Genomic DNA, 14,115 nt, shown 5'->3' with positions numbered 1-14,115 from the left:
AAGTTCTTTGTCACTTAAAAAAAATTAACATTTTAAAATGTTTCATTAAACATAATAGCAATACAAGTGTGATAACTTAGTAACAATTCCAGAAACTGTTAAAGACTCTTTAGCAAGATCCATATTCAGAGCTAATAGTTAACAAAAAACCTCATATATTCTGCTTAGTATTACAGCTATTTACTTTATTGAAAGCTTGTTAAGTGATCACCGACTTAGTTTTATATAAAGATCAGATAGAAAAGTTGACTTAGGTATTATTTGTACATATACTAGCTAACCAACACATTTGCAAGTAGCGTGCCACTGTTGAATATGTTCGAGTCAGCTTACAACAGTTTTACGAACACACGAGGTTTGTAGATGCCGTACGAGGTTTTAAATTATTACTGTATAAAACTAGATTGTATAAAATATTTTCAGACTGTAAAATAGGAAAAAAAATATAAATATTAAAACCGATGACATGGAGCTAAATTTATTTGGAGTCTTTTATTTCAAAACTAGTGAGACAGTTACAAAAACATGGTAACAAACATGAAGTTAACAAAAAGGTTGTTTGGTTAAAGTGGAAGGATACAAAGAGGGTAGTCACCTTATAATGGATTTTGTAAAGCTGTTTCCTGAGATTACAGTATTAGCTACTTCTCAGTGTGTCAGCTTAGTCTGCTATATTTCCAAGTGTTTTATCTATCTGATTAGAAACTCAAGAATTTGTCTTCGCATGCATTAAAACGATCGCTTTTAATGCGCATGTGCATAAACCCTTGTCATAAAGCCGCGTAGAATTTTGTGTTAAAAATAAAAAAAATCCCAACCAATGGTGGCTATTAACTAATTAATAATAATAATCATGGCAACAGGAACAAATGTTAATCATTTCAACTTACACGGATATCGTAAAAAAAAGAAACTCTATTCATTATTATTGTGCTTTTGTAAAGCACCTGTGAAGGTACCTCGACAAAGTTTACACCAACTCAGCATGACTCAGAACAGAGTGGCTTAGACCTAGGCCATAAATAAAGAGGTGCGCCCTTCCAGTGAAAATTTGTATAAAAGGAACAGGCAAAACAAAAAGAATCAGAGCTCATTTGTGCTTAAACTTGAAGGTCACTGAGTTATTCTTGCATGTGGAGCTAATGAAGGTGACAACAAAAATCTTTTAAATTGATGGCTTAAAATGAGTTATCTGATAGCTGTGACCTAAATATGAGTTATCCAGTATCTGTTACCTTAAGATGAGTTATCCAGTAGCTGTAACCTTAAGATGAGTTATCCAGTAGCTGCATCCTTAAGATGACTTAGCGAGTAGCTGTAACCTTGATATTGAGCCGTTAAAATCTTCTATACATAAACCTGCTGCCAATTTAAACAAGCTTCAAGGCTGATTATTCTCAATTACTCTGCTGTAAAGGAAGCTGCTGTAAAGGCTTCCACTGTAAAGGAAACTGCTTTGTCTTTTCACTAATCCACAAAAATCAAACCATGTGAGTACAACCCAAATATATATACCTTGTAAATATACATGTATATACCTTGTAAATATATATAGTATGATACAATACAATTAAAATTTGTGCACATACAAGAGAACTGCATGCTAAAGACTGCCAGGTGATTTCTGTCTTTCGTTGCTTGGACGCCTCCTTATATAGCTCTTGCAATGCAGTAAGCCTTGCCCCATGGTTACAGGGCCGACTCAGCAGCCAACCAGATGGCGACTTGATTGCTCTACCTGGCTCTGTCTTTGGCCACCTAGCGACTCGGCTCAGTCTCGGTAGCTTTGAACTGTCTACTCGTCATCTTCTCGGTGCTAGACCACGCGACCTCCCGCCACACCGTCACCCACAAATGCTCTTCAGGTAACAATTGATCTTTAAAACTACTTATTTGAAAAGGTTTTCCTTTACCTAATAATTTAAAATCCGTAGTAATGGTATTTAATGACCGTATATAAATTTGAATGTTTCGACCCTCCCTGTCCTTGACTATGTCAGTCATGGTTCCTTCTATTTTTAAAATGCAATGCTCATTCATCCTAATTGGTTTTCATCCTAAAGCCATGTATATATTGTTTATATGCATGTATAAGCTTATGGCATCTATAGTATGGCTGCTGAGTTTTTGTAAGAACCCAAATATTTTTATTTACTTCGCGTATAATATGACACAGACTTTTGTGCATATCAAATTTTTCTATATTCTGTATGCTTCATATGAAAAGTTCAAAATAACGAAATGAGCAACAGACTATGGTACAGCTAGTATCTAGTTAATACTGCGCATCTGACTTAGTTTGTGTGGGTGTATAATCAGAATTGTGGAGCCCCGACTACACCGACATCTGAATTCATGGCAGTTACAAGTAGTCATAGTTGTGACGATAAGTTGATGGTACCAGGGGATTAAGTAGTAAAGCAGTACATGAGTGGAAAGGGGTAGAGATATTTGTTGAGATTATCCCACGTAAATAACATCTTCCCATTCGAAAAATATCAGGCAAACACATGTGACCTATGGTAACACTTCTCAGTCACATTTAGAATCTAAAGCTAACACCAAATCCATACATGCAAACAAGTATCAACTTTACAGCGGTATGTAAAAAAGAATAAGTTACAAATCTCGAATCTATATATTTATATATATATATATATATATATATATATATATATATATATATAAAATCTGGAATGATACAGATGCTGGAATGTTTTTGATTCCACCATCAGTCAACCTGCGCCTCTCCACAATATCATCCAATCAATATATTTAGATAAAATACGAAAGAACACCAAGAAGCCCTTAATAGAAGTAGATACCATCATAAATTAACATAGTGAGAATACAACATCGCATAACGCCCGAAACAAACGCAGGAGAAATATACTTCGGTATAACCCCCTTTTCTCTAAAAATGTTGCCACCAATATAGGAAAGCTTTTCTTCAGAGCTCTGAGTGAAGAATTTCCTAAAGATCACAAGCTTTATTACATATTTAATAGAAACAATGTAAAACTTAGCTATAGCTGCATGAAGAATATTGGACAGATTATTGCGAATAGCAAGGCACAGCTATCAAACGAAAAGCCAACAGCAACATGCAACTGTCGAGATGAAGATACATGTCCACTGCCAAATGCATGCACGTCCAGTTCTGTCATCTATCAGGCTACAGTTATGACCAACAAACCTGATGCTGCCAAACACACATATGTTGGCCTGACAGAGGGCCCATTCAAGAAAAAATATTACAACCATCGTAGCAGCTTCAACAATCCATCAAAACGAACATCAACAGAGCTACGTAGTTACATATGATAGCTTAAAGATCGGTTCATCTAGTACGACATCAAGTGGAGAATATTGAAGAAAGCGAGTAGTTACAATAAGACCAGTAAACGCTGTAATTTGTGTATTTGGGAGAAGTACTTCATTCTATACAAACCTGAGCTTGCAAGTTTAAACTCACAAAAAAGAGCTTGTGTCAAAGTGCAGGTATTCAAATAAACACTGGATTTTCAATGCTGTGACATGAACCAATTAAATTGTTGTACTATATGTAGCTGGCTTTTATCGTTAAGCTACTCGATGTGTTGTTGCATACAGTCATATGAGCTTCAGATCATTTTAGTTTTACCTGATGAATGATAACAACCATGAAGCTTTAACTAGTAAAACATTTTTAAAAGCTTTCAGTTCTTAATATATTTTATATACATGCTGTATTTTAATATTGAGCACTCTCTTCTAGTGAACTGCAACCTTCTTCTTCATCAGTGTATATATATACTAGCCGCATTACCCGTCAACGGGATCAGATTCATTTACAGCAAAAAGTTTATTGAGAGTTGTCTTTCATACTGTAAAACAACTCCAACTTTGCAGTCTACTAGAATTGTTAGGCTGATCAGACAGCATACGCAGTCATACATGTCAATCATTTTGGGGAGAACAATGGAAATCTGAAATGTGTTTTACAGCTAGTCTACAATGCATCAGTCTCAAACCACTAAAATGGGGGTTGTCCTATTTTTGTACAGAGAACTGATAATGAAATTGACATTGCTAGGCAAACTGAAGTTGTTCAAACTGGCAGTATTGAAAAATTGTGCATGTTTTAAAAAACTCTACAAAATATTTTGCTATTGCACTGCTGAGCTATTGCCAGCATTTATTGAATGGAGACATCTACATGCACTATACATGACTTCTACAGTTCTACATCTAATGGAAACTTCTAACACTAATCATGGCTCACCAGTTCTTCATCTATAGCCTGTGTTTTGACATGGTATATACAAACAGGGCTGCAGTAACGTGGTTGTGTTAATAAAATTTATCGGTAAAATTTACATGTATAACAGCACAGTCAGTATGATGTCAAGGCAGATACAGCATTAGCACCTTATAATAATAAAACATAACACCAACATGACGCTTTTTATGAGACACAATAAGGAAAAAAAATGCATGAAAATATATGTATATACTGAAAAACATGCTAGAAAATGCTGCATGCAGATAATAGGTAGGTATATAGCTGTATATGAAGAACATAGCATGACACAATAATAACATAATGTTAATTTAATGCAAGCATGACAACAAAAACACAATGTTAATCAACACAACACTTGTGGATAGACAACATTTTTTGTTTTTTCTGTCGGGTGTATGAACATAAAGTTTTCAGCTTGTGCCTATTCTTGAGCTGGCAACATGCAGCTGGCCATGGCTAAGGCAGGGGCACAGTAAGTCGATACCAGCTACTTTGAGGGACTGACCTTGCGACTTGTTGATGGTCATAGCGAAGCAGACTCTGATGGGAAACTGAATCCTTTTAAATTCAAATGGTAGATCGGTTAGAATAATTGGGATCCTTGTAATAAAAACAGATTCTCCTCTACCAGATGCTGAAATGATTTTGGCCCGAATACATGCAAAAACATTTGCGTAACAATTAGCCGAGTGCCATTACATAACTTTGGAGGATTGAGGTTGCAAAGAAGCACGATCGGTGTACCTATCTTTAGCTGCAATTTATGAGCAGGAAGTCCGAGCAATTCCAGTGAGGTTAAGAATTTTACAGGATGTTCTACAGCAGCGTCATCAGTCAATGACGTATTAACAGAAGTGAAGGTTTTTGAATTGTCAGGTAGTTGGGCTAAAAGCTGTGAGTTTATGGCAGCAGCTGCATCATTCCGGAGGCAAATAATAGCTCGCTCAGATAACCAATCAACATCTTGGAACCTCTGTCGCAGATTAGGGTAAACTTTCTCCTGGAGTTCCTCGGTTGAATCCACAAAAGTGCCGTAGCCATCAAGTGACACCAAACCACTTTCAGCACTGACTGGCAAACGCCCTGTACCAATACGCAGCAGTCCAGCAGCGAAATGTGCACTTGCTTTGTTGCCAAGAATAGCGGCACGCATGTTTCGTGTCAAATGCAGCTGCACAACAGACGGACACAAAAATGATGATTTGATACATGCAATTATGTCATCAGTGGGTGTGCCTCTTTGTATGACAGGCAATGTTTGGCAGAAATCTCCAGAAAGTAAAAGAGTTACCCAACCGAAAAGTCTATTATTGTCACGCAAGTCCTTTAGTGTAAGGTTTAGAGCTTCAAATGCGAGCTTGTGCAACATTGTGCAGTCATCTCACAGAATAAGACCGCACCGTTGCAGAAGTTGGGCAGCTCCACTGTTCTTTTTGATATTGCACACAGGATTCTCAGTTCTGACCAAATTAAGAGGCAGTTTCAGTGCTGAATGCGCAGTGCCGCTACCAGGGAGTAAGGTAGCTGCAATACCAGATGAAGCTACAGCCAAAGCAAATTTCCAGACTCTCGTACTTTCGCCAATATAAGATTAGTGACAAAGGTTTTGCTGGTCCCACCTGGTGCGTGAAGAAACACCATACCACCACTGCTTTGTTCAATTTTCTCCAAAACCGTGTTATATGCAGCTCTTTGCTCTTCCAGCAGCAGCGGTTCATTGGTTTCAACATGGCGATGAAGCTCTTCACGGTCATACGCTGTTCCGTGTAGTATTTCCCTGCAAACAACAGGTTGCAGGGACTGTGACAGGCCTGTGAAGTCCATAAACTGAGAGGTTGTTGTTTGTGACCTCGAGCACTTGGTCCTTAATAAATATAAGAGCAATATTGAATATTCTATCTGTGAACTTCAGTTGTTGATCCTGAAGCGGTTGTCGCTCATGAAACAGGATGACTTCAGCCAAATGTTCCTTAAACTCTTGCCACAGCTGAAGAGGGTGAGAAGACTGGCAGGTGCTCAACATAATAGCAAACAACTTGTGCAGTTGGGCAGGTGACCGTACAATTGCAGCTTTTTCCAAGGCTTCCCTCCACTGTGCATCATCTTCCAATAGCTCCAAACGCTTGCATGCTTCATGGAAAGTGGCACAGACATGACCTTCAACAGTTCTTAAATGCTGAAAGGACATTGGGCCAACCAAGTGATGCAGCATGATTCGAAGAAAGAAACATTCACGATTGTTGGGGTGAACAGTGTATACCCATGCTAGGGCATCAGTTTGATATATGCCAGGATGATCAGGCACTGCAGCTCTTTGATCTCTTCTCTTCCAGCAATTTGTGGATGCGTCAAAGGTGTAATAGGCTGGCAATTGGCAGTAGAGAAGCGTCCTGGCAAAATCATCAAGTGTACAAAGCTTGAAAAAGGCTGTTAGGGTAGTGTCACGTGGTTCTTGAAGTTGTTGCTGAAGATTTGCTTCAGTGAAATACACTCTCTGGCCATTCTCAAGATGGACACTCAGATGCTGGACAGTCGGGTGTCGTGCATGAGTGGGGAGACTGAAGATGCGCCACATTGCTTCATTTGCACTGATGTACCTTCGACTCTCATAGCGAGCTACTTCATCAACCTGAGCTCCATCTCTTTCCAAGCCGACACTGCTTGATCACTACCCTTATTGACATATTTGTGAATGTATTTGATGGACCTCACTGAGTTGCAAAACTCAACATTGATGTGCGCATTGAATACTTTGGACAGCAAAGGGCAGTAAGGCACTATCCATCTAATGTCCAAAGTGATGTCGTAGGCTTCTCCAACAGCTCGCAATGTGTGTTGTTTGGTGAAACCTCCATCATCAGCAGTTTGACGATGATACAATGGATACCTATCTATGCCAGTAACTGTGTCTTTAAGGAAAGCCTTAGGGTACTTCTTGGTACATGTGCCGTATTTCATGCAGGGTGAACCGGGCTTTAGCTGGCCACATGGACCATGTACCATGTGCTTGGTGACAATTTCGAGTAGCTCAGGGTCTTCCACTCGATTTGGTATTTCTGCAGAAATGACACGATTTACCTGTTCTGGCCTGATGCGATCACATAACCAAATTAGAATGTGTGCATGAGGGAGTCCACGTTTTTGCCATTCAATGGTGTACATATGGCATCACACAGCACCAAATATTGCACCGGTGGTGATGTAATCCATTAGTTGCTTTAGTTTTAGGTGAAACAATGTTGCAACCACATCGTGTCTGTCATAGCTTTGCTGACCAGGCAGCAATTCATTGGAAATCTCATCCCATTTGCTGTTGCAGGTAAATGTGATGAAGAGGTCTGGTCTGCCGTAATGTCGCACATATGTCATGGCATCCTGTGTACGCTCGTGCATGTAGCGCGGACCACCAGTAAAAGACGAAGGTCAAATCACCATGTTACCTAGTTGGTTTGCATTGCGATCATCAGCCACTGCATCACGCAGGTGGATGTAGTCATCAGCTCTTAGCCGTGTCTGATGGTGGTGGACAAAGCTAAGTCTTTGAGTTTCAATTTTAGCGTACATATCAACTGCAAACTGCAAAAAAGCTTTCGGCACCTGTGGATGTAGTTGAAGCTACCATCACGAGCCATCAGCCTGATAGCATAAAAATCTATAGCAGAAACCTTTTGTGTACCTGGCTCTCCTGTGCGAGTGTCAGACTATCGCAGCTGAAAGTTCTAGCCATCGTCACTTCGCCAGAAAATGAGTGGATACTCCAGGGCGTCATATGCTATGTGCGTCTCAAATATCCTCCACAGTTCATTGCTGCGTAACTGCAGAACAATATCCCGCCTTTCAAACTGCTGTCCAACTATTTGAATGGCAACTTCATCTATGACAGGAGCATTGAATCTCCTTTCATGCTCTCCAACAGGGTGTTTGTCAGCATGAATGACAATTTGCAAGTCATCTGTGTTTTCAGGCAGCCTTTCCCGAGCAGTTTTGAAATCACGCACATATTTATTTTGCTCGTGTTGAACATCCTGCAGCTCACAGATTACGTTTAATCACACTTCTCAACAATACAATGCTGACGTTCTGTTTCTGCCTGCTAGTCACCCATGAAATAGATTTGCAGGAACTGTTGTTGCTGACCCGGTATCGGAAGCAAGGATCCAATCAAATGGTAGAGTTGACGCTGAACCTTGAAATTTGGGTTAAATCCAGGCTCATCAATAGTTTTAGCTTCAAATGATGTCATTTGAAAACAGCTGTTATATCTTCGTATATTGCCCAAAAAATGTTCAGAATCAGGATTTGCGCCTTGGAATAGGTGAGTCAATACAGGTGGAATATCCTCAGAGAGTGGTTGTAGGCGAACTTTCCCATTGTTGCAACAAATTCCTGGCCTCTCGTCCTTCTAACGTAAAGCATTACATCTGGAACATCTTTTAGACATTCGTTCCATAAAAAATTTCTGATGGGCCCTATACTGTGTTACAGTATTATAGTCAAGTGCAAAGTTTTCTGCCCCATGCACGGCGCCTGGTAGGTTGTGGCGGCTAAGCAGCTGCTGTCGTTAGTTTATCTTGCCGTGAGAGTCGCTGCTGGGTCGGCTCAGCCGTCTCTGCACTTCTAGCCGCTGCAGTATCTATTCTGGCCTCCTCTCAATGTACCTGTGTTTGTTCGGTGGTTTGTGCTCTTCTAGCAGCTGCTATTCTGTTTCGTTGAAGGCGAAGCTGTGTTTGCTCTGCAGTTTCTGCACTTCTAGCAGATGCAGTAGCTATTCTGTCTCGTTGTAGGCGTAACTGTGTTTGCTCTGCAGTTTCTGCACTTCTTGCAGACGCAGTAGCTATTCGGTCTCGTTGTAGGCGTAACTGTGTTTGCTCTGCAGTTTCTGCACTTCTAGCAGATGCAGTAGCTATTCTGTGTCGTTGTAGGCGTAGCTGTGTTTGCTCTGCAGTCTTTGCACTTCTAGCAGATGCAGTAGCTATTCGGTCTCGTTGTAGGTGTAACTGTGTTTGCTCTGCAGTTTCTGCTCGTCTAGCTGCTGCTTTGCGAATTTGGTCACTTTCTCTACGGGAATCAATCTGTTCTTGCGTTTGGGCAGTAGGTTTTTTGGAGGCATTGTACTGCTTCAAGCGTTTCTAAAAGTGAATAAGATGGTGTGCTTTTTTGTAATATACGCTGCTCGCTTTCTTCTCACCGTCGCCTATCGCAATGCTTGGAGTGCCCGTGCAAGTTCAGTAGTAGCTGTAGTTCTGTAGTACTCATAGCTGGAAAAAAATAAAAATAAGTCAGCTGCGCAAGGTAATGAACATGCTTACTATCACAAACAGTGTCAAATCCAACGTTTTTAAGTAGTGGATACGTGGCAATTCATAAACAATACAACATTGAATGAGAAGTGTTTACCTTTTTGAAGTATAAATTTAGTAGGTAAAACGCAGTAGCAGTACCCGCGCAAGTTCTGTAGTTCTGTGGTACTCGTAGCTGGAAAAAAAAGTAAAAGTAACTCAGCTGTGGAAGGAAATGAACATGTTTACTATCACAAACAGTGGCAAATCCAACGTTTTTAACCCTTTCACTGAAATAGACTCATTTATGCGTTTTCTACGGTCGACCGCCGTAGACGCATAATTGCGACTTTCCCAGCAATTGCTAGTAACTGAATTTTATTATCCGTTGATAACATAACCAACGATCTTTAGGAATTTTATGGTAGTGACAGGTTTGTCCTAAGATTTCTCTATAGAATTTAATTTTCCCACGAGCAAACGAGCGGAGCGATGTGTGGGAGTTTTTATGATAAATGCATGTGCACACAACTTACGAAAATTATTCATCAACAATGAGACGAACCCTTGGCTAGAAATTTCATCAAGAAATTTAAGCATCGGAATGTAAAGTCGTTAAAGTATCCTAACGATACAGAACACATTTAAACCTATTTAAATATGTTACCAAGTCTTTGTAAATTATCGGTATTATCTTTAAACTTACCCATCTGATCGGATTATACACAAATAGACAGATTTATTTGAACGAAAATTGCCCCAAAAAGCTTGAAAAGCTCGGTTTAATAAAAGTTAAGACCGAAAATTGAAACGCCAATAAAGCCGTGTGACCGATTGTAGAACTATTTAGTAGTGCGTATTTCACGAGAAAACCGTGTTCATTTTACCAGTCTATGGTGCTGTTTACTTGTAATCGAATTTATTCGAAGGTTTTTGTAATAAACGTAGACCGTTTGAGGCGTAGACCGATTTACAGGTACGAAATTGTGGTACACCGTTTATCAGCCTATTTTTTTTGTCCAATCACCGAAGGTTTCATTATTTAAAACGTTAGCCGAAATTCTTTACAACTTACGTACAAGCTAAGGCCAAACTACAGCGCCCCTTCATGACGAGAACATTTTTTATTTTGCTACATTTTTATACGAGTGAATGCTCCAATCCGCTTTCTGTTAAAGATCGCTTATCAAAACCATTCTACATTCAACGCAACCAACTTTCAAACTGTGTATAGTACACAGTAGCTTGCCATTTTACTTCTAATTTTGCATTTCAGAGTTATAATAAACATATTTCTTTATTGTTGTTGAATTACATACATTACAGTAAATTGGGCCTACAGCTTTATAACACTTTTATAACAGCTTTTATTTTGCTGCAGTTTGCAGAAATCTTCGAGACGCATTAACGCACATAGGTTTTCTATTATTGCTGTATTACTATATTAACAATATTAGTTATTTTAATAATATCAGTGCATTTTACTTATAATATTGGCCAACATTGCATTTCTCCTATTGCAAGGGAGAAATATAAACGTGTAATATTTTCCTTTCATTGTTGTTGTTTGTCATGACCAAACACTTTTTAAATAAATTTTCTAAAAACCTATATAAATACCACAACTTCTCGGTATTGCTACCTATGACGTTTTGAAATGTAAACAAAATTGTGTATTGGTTTTCTAATATTACTATATTAATAAAATTGATTATTCTAAAAATATCAGTGCATTTTACTTCTAATATTGGCCAATATTGCATTTCTCCTGTTGCAGGGGGAAAATATATATTTTCCATTCATTATTGCTTATTGTTGTATATAATAACACCCACACCCATTACATTACAGCTACCATTGCAGTTATCCTATTGCACTGCAGAGCCATTTGATTGCTAATATTGCATTTCTCAACCATTAGTACCCTTTATTTTTTTGCCAATATCTCTGGCCATCTCTTTGGTCGTGGGTTGTATGACAGTGGACTTTCTAGTAATATTTTGGTTGAGAATTTCCAAATTAAAAACAGTTTTGAAAACGCCATTGTTTTAGAAAACAAATACATGTAATTACTTAGGTTGATGACATTCAGATTTTTGTGATTACACAGAATAAAAATGCACAGAGTATAGATACAACAAATTTTTTACATAGCAGTGCTTGTTAACATGTTGGCAAAATCTACGATATTGATATAGCTCCTTTTACTAAATAAAGCAATGCTATAATAACACTAAATGAAACCTAGTGTAGCTATCTCAATCAATCACGATTACTGATAAATGCAATCAATGTAATAATTCAAAGTACCTTGATTTCAAAACTACTATAATTCAAATAGCGTTCTTGAGTTGATCTCGATCCCAGTGCATCCTCCAGGTTAGAAATCCGGACTCTAAAAGAATACCTTTTTGTCCTCCGAATCTCCCACCTCAGGTTAGTTAAAGACCCTCTGCCAGCGTGTAACAATCTTATTGGATCTTTCCTTAAACCTGGAAGTTCTAGACTAAGACAAAAATGTAGAAAAGATAATGAGTTAGACTGATGATGTCGTTTGGTAGAATATCAACATTCTAGACTACCTCCGCTTTCTAACTTTAGCTATATTACGCAGTTCATGACCTTCCCGGTACACTTTGGCAGAAAAAATTAATTAGATGTAATTTATTCCTCATTAATTTATTTAATGAGTAGTAAATTTTATTCAATTCACTACCAATATTTACTACTAGTTTAAGTTTACTACTTACACATATTAATTAAGTTTGCTTCGTACGGCCGACTCGAAAAAGGAAAGACAGCTCTATGATCTATTGCATCACCAATATTTGGGAGTTATCGGTAACTCAATATATCAAGAAGACAACTCCTAAAGATACGATATCAGCATACTATCAGTATTTATCGTCCATCCCTACGATGAATAGGGTATGTATGGAGGCGTGTACTAACAGGAGATTCCCGTTAATGCGCACTAAATACCTAGTGGCGGCTAATAGCCGAAAAAGTACAGTACTCTATAAGGCGGACACTCAATCACACACACAATGATTGCCGTTTATATAGTAGATATATATATATACTATATAATAATTGTTACTATATTTATATAGTAATAATAATATATTATAATAATATATACTATATATATAATTGTTTCCTCACCTCGGTTAATCCGTTTTGGGTAGTAGTTTCTGCTCTAACTCGGGTCTCCTACCAGAGACCTGGCAGTTTGAGCACTAGCCTCAAGATCTTAGCTGTTTCCAGTAGCGCACTTTTCTGAAACTCACCTGAGTTAATTGATGTTGGTATTTGGGCAAGCCACATTTTATGCGCCGGTGTTATTGCGCCCAGTGCCCCAATGACTACTGGGATTACAGTTGTTCTTACATCCCAGCATTTATCAATCTCTTCTCCAAGAGGGAGATATTTCTCTACCTTTTCTTTTTCTTTGCTGGCTATCTTGTAGCCGTTGGGTACTGCTATATCTATTATAGTAGCCCTCTTGTTCTCCTTGTCCACCACCCCTATATCTGGTTGGTTTGCTAAGACATGCTTGTCAGTCCGGATGTAGAAGTCCCAGAGGATCTTAGCGCGGTCATTTTCATTCACCCTACCAGGAGTTTTCTACAAGTGTTGCGGTTTGTTAAGGCCATACTCGTCACATATACTTCTATACACAACACCTGCGACATGATTATGCCGCTCAGTGTATGCATTTCCTGCTAGCTTCTTGCATCCACTGATGATGTGTTGGCTGGTCTCAGGTGCATCTTAGCACAGTCTGCATCTAGGTTCGTCTCTAGTGTGATAGATTTTTGTTTGGAGTTGCATTGTTGGGAGCACTTGCTCCTGGGCTGCCATGATTAGCGACTCTGTATTGGCCGATAGGGTTCTTTTGTTCAGCCACATATATGTCTTGTGAAGATCGTCAACTTTAGATACTTGTCGGTAGTAAGCACCATGAAGAGGTTTCGTGTGCCAGTCAATTTCCTCATCATCAGCGCGAAGGTCCATTGTTAGAGCAGCCGATTGAAATTCAGCTAGCAACTTATCTGAAGTGGCCATGGAGGCTGCATAGGTTTTGATGCTTTGCTCTTCCTCCTTCACTGTCTGCTGTACACTTTTGAGTCCCTTACCGCCATCTTTCCTATCGAGATAAAATCTAGTAGTATCAGATTTTGGGTGGAGTGCTCCATGCATGGTCAGCAGTTTAAGAGTTGCTATATCCGTTTCCTTGATGGCTTCCTCAGTCCACTTTATTATGCCTGCTGGATATCTTATTACTGGCAGCGTGTAGGTATTTATTGCCATGACTTGGTTCTTGGCATTGAGCTGGCTTCGTAAGACCTGCCGAAGGCGTTTCTTGTATTCAGTAATGGCTTTGTGACGTACTTCGGCTTCGTGGTTGATGTTGCTTTGCATAATCCCTAAGTTCTTATACCCTTCTTCTATATTTTTGATGGTACCAGTTGGCATTCTTAGGCCATCTGTGAGCATAGAATGGTTTTTCTTAAAAATTAACCTTCCACATTTCTCAATACCGAAGGT

General features: G+C 38.9%; 2 protein-coding genes across 2 annotated transcripts; both read right to left on the bottom strand.

Moving 5' to 3' along the window:
• Positions 1-4,695: 4,695 nt before the first annotated feature.
• On the bottom strand, positions 4,696-5,438 carry LOC137407037 (uncharacterized). The gene is made up of 2 exons (XM_068093643.1): positions 4,990-5,438; positions 4,696-4,843 (listed from the first exon to the last, which is right to left on the bottom strand). Exons 1-2 carry the CDS (start codon positions 5,436-5,438, stop codon positions 4,696-4,698), a joined length of 597 nt encoding a protein of 198 aa, XP_067949744.1.
• Positions 5,439-6,035: 597 nt separating this feature from the next.
• LOC137407036 (uncharacterized) lies at positions 6,036-6,860 on the bottom strand. The gene has a single exon (XM_068093642.1). The coding sequence runs from the start codon at positions 6,858-6,860 to the stop codon at positions 6,036-6,038; it is 825 nt and encodes a 274-aa protein (XP_067949743.1).
• Between the last annotated feature and the right edge of the window lie 7,255 nt (positions 6,861-14,115).

This window comes from Watersipora subatra, chromosome 10 (assembly GCF_963576615.1).
Source record: "Watersipora subatra chromosome 10, tzWatSuba1.1, whole genome shotgun sequence".
Taxonomy (NCBI): Eukaryota; Metazoa; Bryozoa; class Gymnolaemata; order Cheilostomatida; family Watersiporidae; genus Watersipora; species Watersipora subatra.
Note: the sequence above shows the minus strand (reverse complement) of the source record. Positions and strands in the feature narration are given on the sequence as shown.